Source organism: Chlorocebus sabaeus, chromosome 17 (genome assembly GCF_047675955.1).
Source record: "Chlorocebus sabaeus isolate Y175 chromosome 17, mChlSab1.0.hap1, whole genome shotgun sequence".
Taxonomy (NCBI): Eukaryota; Metazoa; Chordata; class Mammalia; order Primates; family Cercopithecidae; genus Chlorocebus; species Chlorocebus sabaeus.
The window spans coordinates 38,960,790-38,984,568 of NC_132920.1; the positions used below are offsets into that span (position 1 = coordinate 38,960,790).

The window sequence follows — 23,779 nt, forward strand, 5'->3', positions numbered from 1 at the left end:
TGTCATTTATATCTGTTATGAAAAAGTCACTTCTGGGACGGGCACAATGGCTCACATCTGTAATCCCAGCACTTTGGGAGGCCAAGGTGGGCGGATCCCCTAAGGTCAGGAGTTCGAGACCATCCTGGCCAACATGATGAAACCCCATCTCTACTAAAAATACAAAAATTAGCCAGGCGTGGTGGTAGGTGCCTGTAATCCCAGCTACTCAGGAGGCTGAGGCAGGAAAATTGCTTGAACCCGGGAGGTGGAGGTTGCAGTGAGCCGAGATCATGTCACTGCACTCCAGCCTGGGTGACAGAGCAAGACTCTGTCAAAAAAAATAAAGTTACTTCTGTATTAGCTCATGGTGTATTGAAGGCTTTGTGAAAGAGTTGAGTTAGCCATCTGTTCTGCCATCAATTAGCAAGCACCCTACCAATTGCCTTGCTTTTCCTTACTTCAGACATTAAATTATCTAAATAAAATCATCACAGTTGTCCAGATCCCTACCCCAAACACATGTCTGTGAGGCAACCCACTAAGGTAAGGATGGCAGAAGAGAAAGATAAAAAGAGCCTGTGCCCTGAGCATCTGAACCATCCGTGTCTTTCCGTGGCACTTATCTCTACAACTACCCCAGCTGCTGATGGGCATCTGGAACTCCAAGCCACATGGAATGGCTGAGCTGCCTTCTGTGATGGGTCAAAGGATAAGGCCAGGCAGAAACGTGACTCACCTAAAACCACGTTTACGTGGTCTGACCTCCTGAAGGATAGCGTCTTAGCTTATTTGGCACATTTCAAAGAACTGAGGTCAGACTCTTGGTGGTGTAGCTTCTTCAGTTACTTTGTTTCATGGATTTCTAACATATAGTCTGTAATTTCCCACTGCATTCTGCCACCCCCATGGGGAAAAGGATGACAAGTACTAGTTTGGCCTTTTAAACAAAATCGAAATGTCATTTCTGTTATTAAAAAGTTACTTCTGCATTAGCTCGTGGTGTAATGAGGCTTGCAGGAATCGATAGCGGGAAAACTTCAGGATAGAGAAAATCTGCATCACCCCCCTACCATCTTCCTCTGTCATTCTCCCCCTCAAATCAGCCTTCCACTGGGCCAGCCGAGGCTTGCCCCACTCACTGGGGAGTGGAGGTGGTGAAAATCGAGGGATGGACTGTATGTACCGGCAGTATTACACATTTGTTTCTTCTTTCCGCAGGTGATGATTCCTAGTTTGGATGACATTCAACAAGCCATTAACCGTATGATCCAGTTAACCCTGGAGGTCAGCAGAGGAGTGGCTCACTGGGGGCAACAGCAAATCCGTCCCATGAAGTTGGTCATTCCCAGCCCCACCACTACTGACCTGACCCATCAAAACACAGGAAAACTGCTGAAGAAGGAAGAAAGTAAGAATGTAAAATTAGTCAATGATCTTACTGATCCTTCTTGGATTTGATAGCATATAGATTTTTAAATTATTTTATATGTTTGATACATTTCGCATTTAAAAAATAGTATGTTTCATCTTAAACGTAACATGCAGGCATTTTTTCCTGGCTTTGGGTAGTGGGTGAAAAGGATTTTTAAATCCCTTGTCTACTATGATGATCTTAAGTTAAAAATTAAAATAAGCCTTAGCATTAATTTTACTTTCTGCATGATAGGTTGGATAAACTTAACATAAACATAAATTCATCGCTTAAGTAATTATGAATGTGATATGATAGTGACCCAAAATTTCATGAACCTTTTTTTTTTGACACTTCCTGCATAGAAAGAAACTGATTTATTTTTTATTTTATTTTATTTTAGTTCCAGGGTACGTGTGCAGGATGTGTAGGTTTGTTACATAGGTAAACATGTGCCATGGTGGTTTGCTGCACCTATCAGCACATCACCTAGGTGTTAAGCAAGCATGCATTAGCTATTTTTCCTGATGCTCTCCCTCCCATCACCCCCCGTCACCCACCAACAGGCCCCAGTATGTGTTGTTCCCCTCCCTATGTCAGTGTGTTCACATCGTTCAGCTCCCACTTACAAATGAGGACATGTGGTGTTTGGTTTTCTGTTCCTGCATGAGTTTGCCAAGGATAATGGCTTCTAGCACCATCCATGTCCTTGCAAAGGACATGGTCTCATTCTTTTTTCATGGCTGCATAATATTCCATGGTGTATATGTACCACATTTTCTTTATGCAGTTTACCATTGATGGGCATTTGGGTTGACTCCATGTCTTTGCTATTGTGAACAGTGCTGCAATGAACATAGGCGTGCCTGTATTCTTATAATAGAATGATTTATATTCCTTTGAGTATATACCCAGTAATGGAATTGCTAGGTCAAATGGTATTGCTGGTTCTAGGTCTTTGAGGAATTGCTACACGGTCTTCTACAATGGTCGAACTAATTTAGATTTCCACCAACAGTGTAAAAGCATTCCTATTTCTCCTAGCCTCATCAGCATCTGTTGTTTCTTGACTTTTTAGTAATTGCCATTCTGTCTGGCGTGAGATGGCATCTCATTGTGGTTTTGATTTGCATTTCTCTAATGATCACTGATGTTGAGCTTTTTTTTATATGTTTGTTGGCCGCATAAGTGTCTTCTTTTGCCAAGTGTCTATTCATGTCCTTTGTCCATTTTCTGATAGGGTTGAAAAACTGGTCTCTTCAACTGGTCTCATTAACTTTCTAATGGGATTGAGAAACTGATCTCAAAACTATGTAGCTTCCACTGTGGTTCAGGGAAAGGCAAATTGAAAACAACAAGATACTAGGTGAGGCCTAGTGTGGTAGCTCACGCCTGTAATCCCAACACTTTGGGAGGCCGAGGCAGGTGGGTCATCTGAGGTCAGGAGTTTGATATCATCCTGGCCAATATGGCAAAACCATATCTCTACTAAAAATGCAAAAGAATTATACAGGCATGGTGGTGGGCACCTGTAATCCTAGCTACTGGGGAGGCCGAGGCAGGAGAATCACTTGAACTGGGAGGCGGAAGTTGCAGTGAGCTGAGACTGCACCATTGCACTCCAGCCAGGGCGACAGAGGAAGACTCTGTCTCCAAAAAACCAAAACCAAAAACACCTCAAAGATACCAGGTAAGCTACATAACCATGTGGCTCAGACCCCTATGACACCTTTCTATGTTGCACTAACATTGCTTTCTCAGCTTACATCTATGGTCTCATGGGGTGTTCCCTACAACCAGCTAATAAAGGATGAAAAATCTCAGGACTGGTCTATCCGAATTGGCTTAATATGTTGTTGTCAGCTGAAAATGGACTTTTATTGCACTACAGCCTACTCAGGAGTGGCCCTAAAGGGCAGTGAAAAGGGGAATTTCCCCCAGTGGGCAGAGCTTCAAGCAGTATAACTTTTTTAAGGAGAATGGTCTGAAGCAAAGATATACATGGACTCTTGGGCAGATGAATGGCTGGACTGATCATTCAGCACCTAGAAAGAGCAACTTTGGAAAATCAGAGGCAAGAAGAGCTAGGGAAAAAGCATGTGGATGGATCTATGAATTTATGTAAAATATCTGGCAAGATAAATATTAATTCCTTCAGGGGCTGATCGTAATCCTGAAAGACACAATCCAATGCCATAATCTCAAATGTTGAAATCCCAAAAGATCAAAATCCCAAAAATATAATTCTGGAAAAAATAATAAACAATTCTTTTAATAAACAATTCTTTTAAATGTATCTATTTATATTTTTAAAGGGGGATTTGATTTTCAGAATTTTAGACATGGATTTTATACTTTCAGGATTTAGATTTTAGGGATTTTGAGCTTTTGGGATTTCAATATTTGAGATTATGGTGTTTGGGATTGTGTCTTCTGAGATGATAGATCAAACCCAGTTCTTTCTTCAGAGAGGTAAAATAATTTTTCCAAGATCACAAACCTAACGAGAGGGCTGGGAATTAATTCATATAAGAAGATTAGTGTCTTTTTTTTTTTTACTTTTAGTCCAATGTTTGCCATTATTCTTTATTCTCTCCTTAGTCCTTGTATATATTTTTCTATTACTGTAGCAGGCTAAATGTAAAACTAAAAATTGCTAGATGCAAAAATCTCCTTGGACTTATCAACAATCTTGCAAATTAGAATTCTATTCTCAGCCAAATTATCAACCAAGTACAATATAAATAGACATTTTCAGACATTCAATGGCTTTTAAAATGTACCCTCAACACACCCTTTTCCGCGAAGTTACTGAAGGTTGTAGTCTTCCAAAATGAGAAAGCAAAAGCAAAAAAAAAAAAAAGGTATAGGATATTAGAAACAGGAATAAAATGCAGCAGACAGGTGAAGGGAATTTCAAGGTGAATGTTGAAGGGTGATTGTGCAGTGATAGTTATGTTCTAAGCGTAGAGGGCAACCAGTGTGACTTGGGAAACAGATGAGTTTTGACTACTCTCGCCAAATGCTGGATGCCATTATATATACTGTCCTTTAACTTGAAGACCGAATGCCTGGGTAAACGTGGTCTGTATTCTTGTCTGGACTTTCTCGTTCTCACCATGTGCTGATGAAGTTGCTGCTCTACACTCATTGCTCTGGGTCAGCTGAGGAAACTTATTTATTCCTCAGAAGCATTCTGCCTTGACCAACTACTGAAAACTGGAGGCAGGCAATTGTGATATAAGGAAATAGAGATTAACTCACTATCCTGGCCATGTTCTTGCTGGACATTTATTACTCGGCTCACAAACACAGTGCTGCCAGATGCCCTGATTGTCATGACACATATATTTTCTACGACTCATTTATATCCTGCCCCATAGCTTCCCCTACAAAGGGCTTTTGTACACTTGTAGAAAAGATGAAGCCAGACTAGTCCCAGAGACTCTTTTCTTGTAGGAGCCTTCATCTCACATGAACAATTAATGTTCTTTCCTTTACAGCTAGTTTTGTGCTTACTGCTCAGTTTTTAAAAATTGTTTGGGGATAAACATGTTGATTTATTGTAAAGTTTATCTTCAAAGAAAATTCAGGATAATGGTTGCCTCTGAGAGTAAGGGAAGGGAATGGGATTAGAGAGGTGCCTAGAGAGGACTAGTCTATTGGTAACATTCTGTTCTTAACTTGGTGGTGAGTACATTGGAATTCATTTTTTCTTCTTCTTTTATATACATTTTATTTCTTGTGTTTTATATATGTTTCTGTAAGTATATTTCACTTACCCACACACAGACATAAATACAGCTTCTTAGCAAACCAGGAATAAAATGGATTTTCCAATAATGTCATCTGTAAAAATATTTAGAAGTATTCCATTCCTAATAAAATGAAGAATAAAGAAGGAAGCCCACTATTATCATTCTTATATGATAGTTTACTAGAGATCTTCATTATGAAATAAGACAAGAAAAAACAAGAAGAGTTGGAGAGGAAGACTGAGATTGTCCTTATTTAAAGATTATACATAGAAAATCCAGGAAATCTAGAAATAATTGTTACAACCAATAAGTTCAGAAATGTTTATGTATAAAAGATCAACATACAAAACCCCCAGTATTTCTACATTTACCAGTAATACAATTAATATATAGTAGAAGCCTATATATTTTTGTTAGCCACAAACCATAAAGTCTTTAACAAATAAATGTAAAAAAATATTTGCACAGCATTTTTGGAGAAGATATTACTGAATGAGATAATGGAAGACAAGAATAAGTCCACATGATGAAGAAGTCAATTCTTTCATTAATCTGTGAATTCAATACAATTCCAAAGAAATCACAATAGATTTTTTTCTGTGGTCAACTTGATTTATAAATTTGATTGTAAAATTGTATGGAAGTGAAAAGAGTTAAAAATAGCCAAGAAAAATTGGTGGTGAAGAAAAGCAAGGTAGGGGTTCCTGCCCTGCCAATTACCTAGGAGTATTACAGAGCCAGGCTAAGAAGGACAGCCTTTTAATGATCCAAAGATAGATAACATACAGCAGAAAAGGAGAGAGGGTGCAGAAATACTAGTATATATGAAAATATATGATATAGGTGGATTTACAAATCAGTGGAGAAAGAATGTAATGGAAAAACTTTCAGTAGTATCTTTTTTTTTTTTTTTTTTTTTGAGACAGAGTCTCGCTCTGTCGCCCAGGCTGGAGTGCAGTGGCGCGATCTCGGCTCACTGCAAGCTCCGCCTCCCGGGTTCACGCCATTCTCCTGCCTCAGCCTCCCAAGTAGCTGGGACTACAGGCACCTGCCACCTCGCTTGGCTAGTTTTTTGTATTTTTTAGTAGAGATGGGGTTTCACCGTTTTAGCCAGGATGGTCTCGATCTCCTGACCTTGTGATCCGCCTGTCTCGGCCTCCCAAAGTGCTGGGATTACAGGCTTGAGCCACTGCACCCGGCCTCAGTAGTGTCTTAAATTAGATACACATCATACCCACGATTCTATATCCTGTAACACTATTCCATCTATTTTACAACACTTTTAGAATAAAACAGCGCAATATATTTAAAACACCAGGGTGGGGAAGGATTCTCAAGACATATGAAGCTCAAACCATAGAAGAAAGATGTTTAAATTAGACTTCTTTATATTTAAAAACATCTTTAAAGGAGCTTTAAATTTAATGACCATGCTGAAGTCCTTAATAAAATGTTAGCCAACTGAACCGAACAGTATAGGAAAAGGGTTGTATAGTGTGACCAAATGAGATTTATTCCACAAAAGCAAGGTTGGTTTAACATCCTAAAATATACCATATGAATAGAATAAAGGGCAAAAACTCATGATCATCTCAATAGACATAGAAAAAATATTTGACAAAATCCAACACCCTTTCATGATAAACATGCTCAACAATCTGGGAATAGAATTAAACTTCTTCAACCTTATAAAAGGCATCATATCTAACACTGAAAGCCTGAATTGTTTCCCCCTAAGATTAGGAACAAGTCAAGAATACTAGCTCTCACCACCTCTACTCAACATTATAGTGTAGGTTCTATCAAGTGGATTAAGATAAGTGAACTAAATTGAAGATACACAGATTGGAAGGGAAAAGGTTAAACTGTCTTTATTAGCAGATGACATGATCTTGTATGTAAAAATAACCTAAGGAATCAACGCTCATACACACACACACAAAACTATTAGAACTAATAAATGAATTCAGTAAGACAGTAAGACCGCAGGATACAAGATCAATATACAGATATCAACTATATTTCTAAATATTAGCAATGAACCATCTGAAAATGAAATAAAACAATTGAATGCACAAAAGGAAGGAAGAATAAAATACATTTAACAGAAATATAAGGTCTGTACACTGAAACTGCAAAACACTGCTGAAAGTTATACCATGAAGAAATACATCATGTTCATGAGTTGGAAGATCCAATATTATTAATCTGGCAGTTCTCCCCAAATTGATCTATGGATTTTATACAGTCTCTATCAAAATCCCAGAAGGCTTTTTTTGGTTGCAGAAGTTGATAAGTTAATCCTAAAATTTGAACAGAGAATAGGGGAATTCAAAGGACCTATAATGGCCAAAAAATTTTGAAAAAGAACGAAGCTGGAGGACTTACCACTACTTGGTTTTATTTATTTAGAGATGGGGTCCCACTCTGTTGCCCAGGCTGGAGTGATGTGGTGCAGCCTCTGCTCACTGCAGCCTCTGCCTTCTTGGCTGAAGCAGTCCTCCCCTTTCAGCCTCCGAGTAGATGGGACTACCGGCATGTGCCACCATGCTCAGCTAATTTTTGTATTATTGTAGAGATACGGTTTTGCCATGTTGCCCAGGCTGGTTGTGAACTCCTGGACTCAAATGATCTCCCCGCCTCGGCTTCCCAAAGTGCTGGGATTCCAGGCATGAGCCACAGTCCCCAGCCAGCTGGAGTCAAAATTTATCTTCAAAAGATGTATGTTCAAGTTAGCCCTCATTATTAGAACTGATGCTTAGTCCACATTTCTCCTGTCAGCCTGGCCACAATTCTTTTATTTTGGCTTCTTTTATCTCTATTCAAATTGCATATAATGACAAAAACTTTGAAATTCTCCACCGAGAGTCTTTGGGATCTAATTTCTTCAACCAGTTTATTTTAGGGTCCTTTTTAGAGTAGGTGGATCTGCCTAGTTTTCAATTTGACACCCTAGAAAAATAAAAGCATTGGTGACTGTTGAAGACTGTATCAAACTGAACAGTCTAAGAAAACTACACAAATACTGTATCAGTAGAAATACCAGGTTTAACAAGCAGGAAGCCAAGATGCCAGATGCAGAATATCTGCGGCGCTGATGTTTAAACACACCAGCAGAGGTTGTCTCATTTAATTCTCGCAATTACATCCATGAAGACTAAATACTTGTCCCAAGGTCATTTGATTAATAAACTTAATGTCTGTCCTTGAACCACTGTGCTATTCCTCAGGGTGGAAATTTCAACGCTTTTAACCTTTTCTTAAAGGACGTTAACATTTTGGGGGGTTTTAATCAGTGTCTTTCATTTATCTGCTCTGAATAACAGTTCTTCTACATTAAAGAAATCTAGAGCCCAAAATCTGACACCATAGTTTAATGAGAATCCATGAAGATAGCAAGCGAATAGCTCTTAATTACTCGAAATAGCTCTTAGTTTCTTGGAGGGAGAGTCTTCAAGAAAATAGAGTTTGAAAAAGAATCAGAAATATTAAAACTGATAATATTTAAAGTTGAATATAGAAGTTATTTATAGTGTAAAAACATCTGTTTTCAGGATCTTTTGAAGAAGTTATTCCTGCAAGGAAGCTGAAGAATTTTTACCCGGGGGTAGCGGAGCACAAGGATATTTCTAAGTTGGTCCTGCTCCTTTCTTCCTCTGTAAATTCCCTAAGAAAGGCGGCTCATGAGGCCCTGCAGGACTTTCAGAAGTACAAGACTCTCTGGACCGACAACCGCGATGTGAAAGTGAAGGTGTCTTTCCACTACTTGTGATGTGGTTCGGGTTTTGTTTGTCTCTTAACTCTTGAGGGTGGACCAGGAAAATATCAGGGAAAATGACAGAAACTCATGAGCAGAGGCCAAGAATCTATAAATACCAAGCACCTGTCACCTTCTAGCTCATGTAATTCTCACATGGACACACTGAGGCAGTTGATATTACTGAGGCTCGTTGTTCAATTTCCTTAAACAATTGAGTACCAATTATGTGCCAGCACCGACTAGAGGCCAGGTATTCAAGGGTGTGTCACACTTCTGTAGACCCAGCTGTTTTTCAGTAAGAGACTCAAGGGAACTTTAGAACTCTGAATAACCGTGCCCGGGAGGTGGTGAAATTCCTTGCCTCCCGGTGGACACCCTCCAGGCAGGACACGCCCGGCAGGCGGTGAAATTCCTTGCCTCCCGGTGGACACCCCATTTCTTACCCAGCCACTGGCCTCATTGCACACACAAGTGTAAAAGTGTATGAGCAAATGCAATTTTCTAATGTAACTACGGTAAGATTTATATTGTTAAAAAATTAAAATATTGACTATTTCTTACCACAGGGATTTTTGGCTAACAACCCCTCTCTGACTGAAATCAGATCAGAAATTCTACGCTATGCTACTTTTGAACAGGAGATTGATGAGTTGAAGCCTATTATTGTTGTAGGAGCACTTGAATTACATACAGGTATTTTAAAAATATTTATTATGGAAAGTATCTGTACTTTCACGTGAAGCATTATTTTATTTAGCAAGCAATTATTAAACTATCTTGGTACAATAGTATTATATGAAGATATAATAATAATAATATACCAAGGTATAATAATAGTATTATACCAAGATATATTATAATATTATTATACCATTAAAAGTAATGGCAAAACTGCAATTACTTTTGCACCAACCTAATATAAATGTTAAATAGTTTTGGACCATTGATATTCTTTATACACACATCCATAGACACACTATACAGGCCGATTGCTCCACTGGCAGTCAAACAGCTAAAACTATAGGTGAAATTCTCTTTTGGGTTACTGGGAGGCGGGGCTTGTATACATGAGATGGGAGTCAAACAGTTTGAAGTCTGCCAAGAAGTTGATCCATTTGGGATTAGAGTATCAAAGGATGATGAGACAATCATTAACGTTTGAAATATGAAGATGACTTATTGCTTGCTGTAGTGACAGAGAGCTGTACTGGTCAGGCACAGTGTACCTGGCAGGGCAGACTGCTCGTCTCATACAAGGTGTCTGGGCAGCGTGGAGTTGAAGGACTGTGGACGTAGATAGGTTGACATCATCTGTATAAGGGTGTTTACTCAGGTGAGACTGTTGTAGGCTGGTTGGCACTCAGAGGTGGGTTTATTGGAGTAAGTCTTTCTTGACTAGTTGACATTCCGAAGAAAGGGCCTGACACTGCTTGGGTTGCACACATATGAGAACTGATGTTGACTTGCTCTGTGGTTTGAGTTTAAAGCTGGTTGTGGTGGCTCATTGTTACCGTGGTTACATAACAATCAGTCTTATCCTAAGTTTGTGGGAAGATTTTGTTCTCAGACAGTATTTGAATGAGGTATTTTATATCCATTATCTACCTTAAGTAGATTTTCAGGTCTGTTATCAAGAAATTAATGTAACTGTGGCTCTTGAATTTGACCACTTGGGTAACTTGACCTCTTTAACCTCCATTTCCTCTGCTGATGAAAATGACAGTATTCACCTCACGAAATGCTTTATATAAGATACTTAGCATAGTACCTGGCATATGATTGATGTTGAATAAATATTAAATATTATTATTATATCTGCCAAGGAAGTACTTGTGATTCTCTGAGGAAGAAAAGTACCAAAGGATTACAAGTACTTGAGGGGGATTATTTATCTGGAAATCAGAAACTATGCATCAGTGGCATAATTACAAGAACTTCTGTAGCGTTTTGGAAACTGTACACTATTATTTTTTAAAAGTTCACATTTGTCTCCTCATAATGGTTAGCACTATACTCCACAATACAAAAAGCAACCGTAGTATACTGATAGAATGGGTTGGGGGGCTTGTTTTTGGAGAGTGGAATCTAAAAATGGGAGAGGTGATGGTAGTTATAAAGAAAGGGGAGGGTGGGCTGAATCCCTGAGGCCTGAGGAAAAAGGTCCCCCCAGGGGACCTCATGAGATATGGTCTCACAGCCTCAATCACCAGGCTGGCTGCATGGTTGTTCTCAGGCCACGCTTTCTCCTCAGCACCACAGGCCTCTAAGTTTAATGGTTGGAAGGTAAGAGCAGAGCAACTGTGTTTCAAGCTTGGCAGAATTGGGGGGCTGTAGGAGTACTGAGAGGTAAAAGGGGAAGGATTGATAAGGCAGAGTTGACTAGTTAGAGCTGTTTTGTTTTCAAGAACAGAAACACATTTGAGCTATGTTAAGGGAGAAAAGGTTTATCCCAGAATCCAAAGTGCAACTGAGCCTTCAGAATGGACCAGAAGCAGGGACAGTATAGGAAGCTGAGGAAGTTCTTTCTCTCTGCCTCTCGTTTCTTCTTCCCTCTGTGCATGAATTTTTTCTGCTTCCCAGACTACGTGGCTCCTCCTCAAGCCTCATTTCAAATGCTCTAGAAAGGACTCTGGTCTATAACGTAGGTCATGTTGACCTGGGGCAACTGGTTAGGTCCAGGATACAGGGTCAGGGTAGACAGATACGCTGACCATGTGGATGATGTGGGGAGTAGAAAAGCAAGGAACCTGTGAAGTCACAGCTTGATAGACAAAACAATAAATTTCACTCCACTTCATGGGATCCCTTGAGAAAAATGTGGAAATGAATGAGGGCCACTAATGGGATGATCAGAAGAAGTGCAAAAGTCACACAGAACAGTGATAGAACTAATATCAGAAATGCTCCCCCATGGGCTGTGGTGTCAAACTCATGCACATCTCCATGGTGATACATGCTTTGTGGGGACAGGAATTAAGTCTCCAAAATCTAGTAACCTTACAGCACATGTAATTCCTACTAACCACATTTAAATTGTTCAAAAGCCACATGTGGTTAGTCACTACTGAATTGGACAGAGGAGTTATAGATGCCCTTATAGTTTCAGAATGCCAGTTATATTCTAATTTAATCTCTTCTTGTCTTCATCAGAGCCAATGAAATTGGCCTTATCCGTCGAGGCCAAGGCATGGAAGATGTTACTCTGTCGATATCTGAATGAAGAATACAAAAAGAAAATGTCAGACATGATAGCATTTATTAATGAATACTTGAAAAAGTTATCTAGACCTATTCGTGATTTAGATGATGTCAGATTTGCAATGGAAGCCTTGTCTTGCATACGTGATAATGAAATTCAAATGGACATGACTTTGGGACCAATTGAAGTAAGAAATGGATTGCATTTTTTTTTCTTGGAATCCTTTTTTTTGGTTTGTTTTTTAAAGAAATAGAGACACACTAAGAAAGTGGTTCTTTAACATATTCATCTATTATGTAACACAGTCTGCCTATTTCTAGTCTCTAATGTTGATGTCTTCGGGAGAATTTTGGCAATTATCAACAGTGAACAGTATACAAAAGACGCTGTTGTAGTACAAAGGAATATTTCTGTATTAATAATGCTCTACTGGGGGTAGGTAGTGTTTAATTTTTGATACTGGCACCAACATTTTATGGAAAGAAATAATTGCCCCTTGTCATGTCAATCCCAACATGTTAGGCAAGTTCTCCCGATATCTTTGACTTGCCTTAGAAACCAATTATAGGTCTCACTCATGACCGGTTGTGTACCACAGGCAGTATGGCGGAAACAGTGCCCTCAGGCTCCATAGTAAACTGCTGGAACTTAGATCAATGAAAGATGTTTTTAGGAAACAGTATCAGTTTCCTATTGCTGCTATAACAAATCACCACCAACTTAATGCCTTAAAACAACATAGATTGTTTATTTTGCAGTTCTAGATGTCAGAAGTACAAAAATGGGTCTAATGGGGCTAACTAACATCAAGATGTCAGCAGGGCCATGTGACTCCTGGAGGCTCTAGGGGAGAATCCATTCCTTCCTTTTTCCAGCTTTTAGGGGCTGCCCACGTGCCTTGGCTCATGGTTCCCTTCCAGTGATGCCATCACTTCTACCCCCATTTCTGTCATTGTGTCTTCTCTCATACCTACTTTCCTGCCACACTCTTTCTCTTACGTGGACTTTTGTGATTACATCGGACCTGCCTAGTTAATCCAGGGTGATCTCCCTCCCCATAGCAAGCTCCTTAACATAATCATATTTGCAAAGTCCATTTTGCCATGTAAGGTAGTATGTTCACAGACTTTGGGGATCAGGACTTGGACAGCCTTGGTGAGTTTGTCTATTACTCATATTTAGAATGTTTTAGAACTAATATTATTTAGAATTTCTGATACATGGTGATAAAAATCAGGCTTTTGATTCTTTTTATTATTGTTTTGTTGTCTATAAACAATGCACTGCCTCATTGTTGCAATATCTGGGAAACTGACACCACCACTACCTCCTTATGGTACCCAATATTTATGACTGTTTTATGCTTTCTTCAACCCATTGAGAGTTTATACTCTTTGGTAGCTAATGAACTTTATACTTTTACTGCTTTAAAAAAATTTTGGTATAGGCAGGGCACAGTGACTCAAGCCTGTAATCCCAGCACTTTGGGAGGCCGAGACAGGTGGATCACGAGGTCAGGAGATCGAGGCCATCCTGGCTAACCCGGTGAAACCCCGTCTCTACTAAAAAATACAAAAAACTAGCTGGGCGAGGTGGCGGGCACCTGTAGTCCCAGCTACTTGGGAGGCTGAGGCAGGAGAATGGCGTAAACCTGGGAGGCGGAGCTTGCAGTGAGCTGAGATCTGGCTACTGCACTCCAGCCTGGGCGACAGAGCGAGACTCCATCTCAAAAAAAAAAAAAAAAAAAAAAAAAAAATTGTTGGTATTTGGGGATTTTGGATGCTGACCAGCCAGACTTCAAGATATAATAAATTATTATATGAATTTTTCCCTGACTGCAGAAGTTTAATTCTTTACCATACTGGTTTTTTTTTTTTTTTTTTTTTTTTTTTTTTTTTGGTGAAGACAATTACTGGGCATCCCTTGGACCCTGGATCATTCAAGTTTCTTTTCTTTGGAGTATCTCCCACATCATTTCATTCCGTTCCTTGTATAGTCAACCCCTATTTTAATACAGTCTGTATCTTATGTGGTGTTGACACAGGGTCAAGGAGGAAAAAGAGAGACATATATATCTCCATCAGAATCACCTAGGTGCTTATTAAATGCAGATTTCAGAGCCCATGATCCAGAGTTAGTATCTGGTAGTCAGATTGAAAGGTGCTTTTCATACACTTTTAATTTTGGAAACCACTTTTCTAGAACATGCCATCTTCTTCTAAGACATAGGAATGTGTTTCTAGAAGGCATCTAAATGATTTGGCAATGGCTTTCCCTTGCAATATTTCTAAACTCCACCTTCATCCTGTAGGAAGCCTATGCTATTTTAAACAGATTTGAAGTTGAAGTAACCAAAGAAGAATCAGAAGCAGTTGATACCTTAAGATATTCTTTCAACAAATTGCAGAGCAAAGCTGTAAGTATGAATTTAATTACATTATTTTTTTCTTAAGTCACTATCTCCAGAAAAAAAAAGATATTTTATACCTTTTTAAAACTTAATATACAGTCGTGTGCCATGTAACAATGTTTCAGTCAACAACAGACTGCATATGCAATGGTGATCTCGTAAGATTATAATACCGTATTTTTACTGATCCTTTTCTATGTTTAGATATACAAATGCTTACCAGTGTCTAGAATTGCCTTCAGCATTCAGTATAGTAACATGCTGTAGAGGTTTGTAGCCTTGGAGCAGTAGGCCATACTATATAGCCTAGGTGTGCAGTAAGCTATCTCATCTAGGTTTGTGTAAGTATACTCAGTGATGTTCACACAATGACAAAATCACCTAATGACGCATTTCTCAACCTATTACCATCATCAAGCAATGTGAGACTGTAAATTATTTTAATGGCTTTATTGAGATAGAATACACATACCATAAAGTTTGCCATTTTAAAGCATACAATTCAGTGTTTTTTAGTATATTCACATCATTGCTTAACCACCATCATTATCTAATTTTAAAACATCACCCCCCAAAAGAAACCCCATGCCCACTGGCAATCACTCCTGATTCTCTCTCTTGCCTCAGCCCTGGCAACCACTAATCTACTTTCTGTTTCTGTGGATTTTCCTTTTCTGGACATTTAATGTAGACTAAATCATACAATATGTGGTCTTTCATAACTTGATTCTTTCACCTAACATAATTTTTCAAAGTTCATCCATATTGTTCATGTGCGAGGACTTCATTTTCCTAATGCCAAATGAGATAGAGCATGTTTTCATGTGGCCATTTTATTGGTCATTTGTATATCTTATTTGAAGAAACGTGAATTTAAATCCATGGCTTGATTTTTAAAAATTTTGTTGTCTTTTTCTTTTTGAGTGGTAAGGATTCTTTATATATTATGGATACAAGTTTCTTATCAGACATGTGATTTGCAAATATTTTCTCTTCTTCTGTGGGTTATCTTTTTACTTTATTGATGGTGTCTTTTGATGCACAAAGTTTTGTACTCTGATGAAGTCTAGTTCATCTTTTTATTGTTGTTGGTGGTAGTGTTTTTCGTATGTTCTCTGGGAAACCATTGCCCAATCTAGAGTTATGAAGATTTACTTCCATGTTTTCTTATGAGAGTTTTATAACTTTAGCACTTAAATTTTGGTTTCTGATACATTTTGAGTTAAATTTTTGCATATGGTATAAGTTAGGGGTTGGACTTCATATAAAAGCATGTAGATAATCCAGTTGCCTCAACATTGTTTGCTGAAAAAAAACTATCCTTTCACCAGCAAATTATCTTGGTAGCTTTGCTGAAAATCAATTGATCATAGATGTAAGAGTTTATTTCAGACTCTCAATTCTATTCTTTTTGTCTATATGTCTGTTCTTATGCCAGCACCACACTGTCTTGATTTTGGTAGCTTTGTGCTAAGCTTTAAAAAGAAAATAGTGGTAAAATGCATGTAACATAAAATTTACGTTCTTAACCATTTTAGTAGTGTTAAGTATATTCACATTGTTGTGCAACCAATCTCTAGAACTTGCAAAAAATCTTGCAAAACTGAAACTCTATTTAAACAACAACTCTTCATTTTCCCCTCCCATTTCTAGGTTGCCTGTTCACTCTGCTGATTGTGTCTTTATAGTCCTTTCTATTTCTGTTAGGCTGGTAGTGATGTTCCTTTTTTCATTCCTAATTTTAGTAATTTGCATCTTCTCTCTTTTATTCTTACTTAGTCTAGGTAAAGGTAGTCAATTTTGTCAGTCTTTTCAAATAAAAAACTTTGGTTTGTTGATTTTGGCTATTGTTTTTCTATTCTCTCTACTATTTATTTGTGCTCCAGGTTTTATCATTTCTTTTCTTCTTCTTGCTCTGGGTTTAATTTGTTCTTCTTTGTTTAATTTGCAAAGTTGAGGTTACTGATTTGAGGTTTTTTTTCTTTTAATGTAGAACTTGATAGCTATAACTGTCTCTAAGCGTTTTTGAAGTTGATAAACATTTATATCCCAAAAATTAGACATTAAAAATGAACTCCAAGGGGCCGGGCATGATGGCTCATGCCTGTAATCCCAGCACTTTGGGAGGCCAAGGTGGGCGGATCACAAGTTCAGGAGATCGAGACCATCCTGGTTAACATGGTGAAACCCCCTCTCTACTAAAATACAGAAAAATCAGCTGGGCATGGTGGTGGGCACCTGTAGTCTCAGCTACTTGGGAGGCTGAGGCAGGAGAATGGCATGAACCCGGGAGGCAGAGCTTGCAGTGAGCTGAGATCACACCACTGCACTCCAGCCTGGGTGACAGAGTGAGACTCCATCTCAAACAAAACAAAACAAAACAAAACAAAAAAACTCCAAGGGATGACCTGCATTCTTTAATTATACTGAAGCAAGACACAACAGCAAGGAGACACAAAACTGAAGTTGAGGTCATGGCTTGTGACTGTAGCTCTACTACCAGTCAATTGGATGATTTTATGCAAGTTAATAACATTTATTTCTCAACTTCTTCTTGGGGTCATTTAGGAAGGCTAGTTTTTTTATGTGTCTGTGAGGCTCACTTGAGGTAATGTACATAAAATACTTTTATGAAATAAAAGAACTCATGTTTATTTAAATTCATATGCAATATTAACCAATAGCTTACTCCTCTAGCTGGTTAGTCAGAGGAGCGAGTCTTAGAAAAGAAATAGGAAATCTCTGTTGAGGTTTAGTGAAACACAATTTTCTGCTATCATTCAATGGAAAAGATTCATGGCTGAGCATGGTGGCTCACACCTATAATTCCAGCACTTTGGGAGGCTGAGATGGGTAGATCACTTGAGTCCAGGAGTTCCAGACCAGCCTGGGCAACATGACAAAACTTCGTCTCTACAAAAAATACAAAAATTAGCTGGACGTGGCAGCACACACCTGTAGTCCTGGCTATTTGGGAGGCTGAGGTGGGAGGATCACTTGAGCCTGAGAGGCTGAGACTGCAATGAACTGAGATTGTGCCACTGCACTCCAGTCTCCAGCCTGGCGACAGAGTGAGACACCGTCTCAAAACAAAACAAAACAAAACAAAAAGAGGATTCACTTAGGTGGTTCTTCTGTCTCTTTAATGGTTAGTGTTAAACCCACTAACCCAGCCTTTAGCAGAGATGGACTGTTATATACTACAGTCACCATTAAACTTGAGGTAGTATATGTTCCAATCTAAAGATAGCTGCTATTGTCGAGAGCAGTTAAGAGCAGGGGCCCTCTAACTACACAGCCAGGGTTTGAATCTTGACTTTGCCTGATACTGGTGCTGGAACTTTGGGGAAGTTACTTAGCCTCTCTGTGCCTCAGTTTTCTCACCTGTAAAATGGTAATCATATTAGCATAGTACAATTTTCTGCATAGGGTCGTTATGAAGATTAAGAGTTAACATATGTAAAGAGCGTGGCAGATAGCAAGCATTATTTAAGTGCTGACAATTATTATTGAAAGTTTAAGCAGAATCTTTCAGGACCATTGTGTAAGGTATTTGCTATTTTTTTTAATACCTAGAGTAATATCACTTTCTTTTAGAAAATTGCTCCAACCACTGTAGACATGTGAACTTTTAATTAGAGATTGCTAATCCTGGGTCTTGGCCTGGCCCCACAGACAACATGTGACCCAGACTGTGCCAATAATAGTAACTCTCTTCCAGGTCACAGCGATGGCCTGACCTGGATCAACTAGAAACAGTTACAGAGAAATTGACTTTGCCTCTTAAGTCACAGGCTAGAATGATTTGAGTCTCCTATAGGTACATTTGGGTTGTTAATATATTTTATTACAAGCAAACAGAGACTTCCTTGTTCATATAGGATATCTGTGAGATAACAAACTTATTGGAATAGAATTATAATCTTTGTTTTTAATATGTTACTTTCACTGTCAGATTGAATATTCTTTTTTATTCTAGGTTTCTGTACAAGAGGACCTAGTTCAAGTGCAGCCAAAGTTTAAAAGCAATCTACTTGAATCTGTGGAAGTTTTTCGTGAGGACGTGATAAACTTTGCAGAAGCATATGAGTTGGTAATTTAAGTATTTTCTTGCTGTATGTTGAAATGTTCTGTGATATGTTGATATGAAATGAAAGTGATGAACCCAGAGGAATAGGTATGTTGCATGTAAGTGGCTATATTTGCAGCTGTCAGGAAAAGGGGATAGCTAATCCTTTAAACCAGGGATGTCCAATCTTTTGGCTTCCCTGGCCATATTGGAAGAAGAAGAATTTTTCTGGGCCACACATAAAATGCGCTAACACTAACAATAGCTGGTTAGCTTTTAAAAATTGCAGAAAAAATCTCATATTGTTTTAAGAAAGTTTATGAATTCGTGTTGGGCTGCATTCAAAGCTCTCCTGGGCTTCGTGTGGCCTGTGGGCCGTGGGTTGGGCAAGCTTGCTTTAAGCAAATTTTATAGAGAAAGAAAACAGATTTTACTGTTAAAAGGAGCAGCAACTTTGGAGATTGTGGAAGGAACAAAGGGTCTGGTTTTGTCCTTTCTCGGGGCCTGAATTCTCGTGGTAGAAAATGTAATATAGTTGTTGGAAGGCTGTGAGAAACTATAAACGCCTAATACCAGGATATTATGCCATTGATTTTGTGTTCTCACAAACTCTTAGAGAACTGAAAAGGTCCCTGAGAATAAACAATAGATGTCTTACTGGGTCAGTCCCATACACTACTCAAACTGCTATTCTGACTGATAATGTTGACCTTGAAGTTAAACTCAAGACTGAATATGAAATACTCTTTCTTTTAGTGGTCACAGTGGATCTGTATTCATAAGATGATTTAAGCCCTTGGTGCTACTTATATAATGTTTTTTTTTTAAACATGTGCTAAACATATCTGTTGATTTGCCCCCTCATTCTATTGTTAAAGTAAGTTTAAAATGGAGACCAGGTCTGAAGAGTTCCTGAACAGACACAGCCAGTCACTTATATAATGCTGTGTTTTTTTGTTTTTTTTTTAGCATGTGCTAAACATATCTGTTGATTTGCCCCCTCATTCTATTGTTAAAGTAAATTTAAAATGGAGATCAGGTCTAAAGAATCCCTGAACAGACACAGCCAGTCAGGCATCTTAAGTTACCTTACCCTTGCACAATTTGCAGACATAAGCAAATCTGAATGTGCTATTTCTTATAAATGCCTATATTAGAAACAGCTCAACTAATCAGAAGCAGCAAACAAGCCTGTAATTATATAACTGGGGACTTTCCAGCAGGATAGACCAAAGAAGACAACTTTATAAGTGAAACCAAGAAAATTTTTTCTTTGTGTTACTTCTGTGCTCACTCTGTAAAAGCCTTCTGCAGTGGAGACCCTGAACCAAGTCTAGTTGGGAGTTTCCCAACTGATGAATTGCTGTGTGCTCAGATAAACTTAAAAAAATTATTGTGCCTCAGTTTATTTTTTAAACACTATTATATTGGGAATCTAGTCTATTATTTACATATCCATCGTATCATGATTGACCATGTTAATATACTTAATAGCCTTCATTTTTCCATTGGAAGTAGCCCCTGTTATTTTAATTTGTTGCTATAGAGTAAATTATTTTATGCCTTTACTTATTTTGGGGACTGTTTTTGGGGATTATTTTGCAACTGTGTTCTGGTTCATAGCCACCAGACACTGCTTTCTACTTCTTCCAAATATTCAACTTACATGAGTCCCTATTTCCATATTGGGCTGAACAATTAGTAAAAAGAGGCTGTTCTCAGAACTCTGTATCAGTTATTCTAATACACAAACACAGCATCATCATCTGTAATCAGAAATGAAATTGGGCAGAGCCCTTGGGGTACACACTCCATACAGAATGTAATTTTGTCACATTTTTTATTAGCTGTGTCAAGGTCCTTTAAAAATGAACGGAAGATGGAGTGATGAAAATGTTCTAAATGACTGTGATCATGGTTGCACAACGCTGTGAATATACTAAAAATCATTGACTTGTACACTTTAAATGAATGAATTGTATAGTATGTGAATTCCATCTCAATAAAGCTGTTAGAAATAAATAAAATCTTCAAGTACAGGACACAATTAAATCATTTAAATTAAAAATAATGCTTGTTTATTTAAATGGAAATAATAGATAAACCCAATAAACTGACAAATACGTATGATTAAGAATGAAAATGGAGATTCTATTCTTCCTTACAGGAAGGACCCATGGTTCCAAATATACCACCCCAAGAAGCTAGCAACAGGCTACAGATATTTCAGGTGAAACTACATTTTTTTTGTTACATTGACAATGTGTAATTAAAAAAAAAAGATTTTAGGGAAAGATGTAGGTTTTACTTTATAATGGAAAAGTTTGTGTTTCAAGTACATCAGACCTTAATTGTATTCTAATCTGCTAAATGATGCAGTTGACTCCTCTCTTTCCATGCTCCTCTCTACAGAATAGCTCTCTGTATTTTTACAGAATAAGACTGATTTTCAACTTAAGTATATAACTTATTTTAGTTCTAAGCATTTCATTTGATATGTAAAGTAATAAATCATAGTATAGTAAAATTTATCAAAATAATATTTTAAATATTGGCAAATGGTTTCCCTCTGTATTCATTATTTTGTCTTCCTTTTGCATCCATCTCTTTAAATTTCCCCACTTCTTTGTCCTATCTCCTCTGCCTGTACAGTACTCATTGGATCAGGCCAACCATTCACCATCTTTTTCTACGTTTCAGATTGCTGAGCGCATCTAGAGAAAGTTCACACATTCACGTGGATTAATACTTTGAAAATTCATGGATTCTTATGTGAACTTGCTCCTCAGGAGCATCAAGCAATTCTCTTCTTTGCTCCTGCTCTTTTTCCTGTTTCCCACAGTGGCTGAATAGTGTGGTTACTTTCTTTTCATGTCCTCTTTCCCATCTGCATTCTTAGTAATAATAATAAAAAAAAAAGATCAGATGCCTACTATGTGACTTGCTCAGGAGAAATTTGATTAAGAAGTGGTTCTTACCTCTAAGCTGCTAAAATCTGATAGAGAGACAGCAAGCTAGAGAGATAATTGCAAGTGCGATGAGAGCTGTGACCTAGGTATGTGAAATTGTGTAACGGAAACTGTTGTAATGAAAACAGATGGGCTGTTGGGGCAGATGGAGAAGGCTTCCTGAAAGAGGAAGAATCTAGGCTGCATCTTGAAGGACTAATTAGAGTTAGCCAGGGGAAGAAGGAGGGGAAAAAGAAAGGCAGAATTTGCAGCTCATACAAAGGCCTGGCAGAGAGGAAACTAGTAGGGCGATATGGGGAGATGTAAGAAGTGTAGGGTAGGTAGTACACCTTTGGGATGCAGTACTAAAGAGGATAGTGATGAGGAACGAGGTAACAGAGCGGGCAGCGAGCACGAGTGGAGGGCCCGGTAGGCAATAACAAGGAGTCTGAATTCTATCTTGAGGGTTGGAGGGTTCTAAGCGGGGAGTGATACGATCATACTTGAATTTTTAAAATAGTTGTGTTTTTAAAAGATTTTTAGTGGTACTAATGTGGAGACTGGTTTGGAGAGAGGAAGATGAAACTGAGAGCAGTTTTGGTAGCACAAGCAAGACGTTGTAAAGATTGAGACCAAGCGAGTGACACCTGTAGAATGAAGAAAGTTGGATGGATCACGAGTTTCTTAATGAAGCAGAATTGACAGACTTGAAACCTGATTTGAGGGAAAAAGTTAAAGCTTTCCAACTTGGGCATATAGACGAAGGTAGAACTGTGATTCGAAGGAGGGAATGTGGTAGGAAGAGTAGCTTTGGGGCTTGTTTGAGCAGATGACCTTATTTTCAAATTTGCAGAGAAAATTTAAGGCATGTGATGTAAACCGATTAATTGGTCAGCAACTGGGACATTATGTGCCAAGATTTTACCCAGGGGTTGCTAATGTAGCTGGGCATTGTGGCATGTGCCTGTAATCCCAGCCTACTCAGAAGGCTGAGGCAGGAGAATTGCTTGAACCTGGGAGGTGGAGGTTGCAGTGAGCTGAGATTGCACCACTGTACTCCAGCCTGGGCGACAGAGCAAGACTCCATCTCAAAAAAAATAAAAACGAACAAAACGAAGTAAAACAACAACAACAACAACAACAAAAACCATCTCCAAAAAAAAGACAATGTAGGGCACATCTTTTGCCTTTCTGTACCTTCCGTTCTGCCTGTGCCTCGGGGTGTGAGCCAAACAGGCTGTTTGCCGTGTACCTCGCTGGATATGTGACTTGAGGTCCGATTTGCAGGCACAACCCTTTTCAAAATGAGGTGTACTCCAACTCCCTAAAAAAAAGCAGGTGCCAAAGTCTGGGTCTGCGGAGGTAGAGGTACCTTATATTGGGCCCTGGATCCTGATGGTGCTCTCTCATGCAAATTTATACGTGTTTTGGGGAGTTCCTGGGCACCCTGCTGGCCTGTTGACAAAGCTGATACTTTATTCCTGTTCAGCTGATGCTGTGGGTCTTTTTATGTTACTTGGAACCTGAAAGAAAAAAAGAGGTGAGTGATTGGCATCCATCAATAGTCTTTACACATTGATAAGTTTTTAAACACCACTATTTTAATGCATTCTAACTTTGATGTTATTGTTTATCCTTCGTTAGTGTTCACATAGTTCCATGGACTCTTCAGCACGTTTATCAAGTAACCACCATGCCAAACACCAAGGAATATACAAAGTACAAAATATGGCCCTTGCCCTCTAGGAACTAAGAGTTCATTCGAGTTCCCCCTGTATCTTCGTGCCTTCCCGACCTGGGTCCTGTAAAATATACTAACGTTATCTGTCAGACCTGTATTTTTGTCTAAGCCTTGTGAGGTCTGATGCTGGATATTCTCCAGGGCTGGGAATTTAGGGTTTTCGGGAATATGCTGTGCCACTTACACAGAGTGCTCATATGTCCTCACAGATGGGTTACTTCTGTTGGCATTTGTGCTTTGAACATTGCTAATATTTAGCATCTCAAATATAGGATATTCAAATTCCAATTCAAAAGGAAAAATTAAAAGACATGTGCATTAACTTTGCTGATTTAAGAGGTTAGAATTATTTCAAATGGCATTAAAATTGAATCTTCTTTTTTATAGACTCTTCATTGCATGTAGAGAAAACAGGACTGAATGGATTATACTAACACTTTGCTCATTTGAACCCGGTAGGATAGAGATGGCCAGTCTAAATTACTGAAAAATCCTGGATTG

General features: G+C 38.6%; 1 protein-coding gene and 1 non-coding gene across 3 annotated transcripts in view; one reads left to right on the forward strand and one right to left on the reverse strand.

Moving 5' to 3' along the window:
* DNAH8 (dynein axonemal heavy chain 8) overlaps positions 1-23,779 on the forward strand; it is a 328,361-nt gene that overhangs the window by 99,476 nt on the left and 205,106 nt on the right. For both annotated transcript variants that reach the window (XM_007972725.3, XM_038006035.2), the window contains 7 exons: positions 1,201-1,390; positions 8,706-8,902; positions 9,478-9,604; positions 12,062-12,297; positions 14,422-14,526; positions 18,500-18,613; positions 20,757-20,819. In XM_007972725.3, coding sequence (XP_007970916.2) covers positions 1,201-1,390; positions 8,706-8,902; positions 9,478-9,604; positions 12,062-12,297; positions 14,422-14,526; positions 18,500-18,613; positions 20,757-20,819 — 1,032 coding nt within the window. The remainder of the gene's footprint in view (positions 1-1,200; positions 1,391-8,705; positions 8,903-9,477; positions 9,605-12,061; positions 12,298-14,421; positions 14,527-18,499; positions 18,614-20,756; positions 20,820-23,779) is intronic.
* LOC119626874 (small nucleolar RNA SNORA8) lies at positions 8,175-8,272 on the reverse strand. The gene has a single exon (XR_005243067.1). It is a non-coding gene; the product is annotated as a small nucleolar RNA SNORA8 (small nucleolar RNA).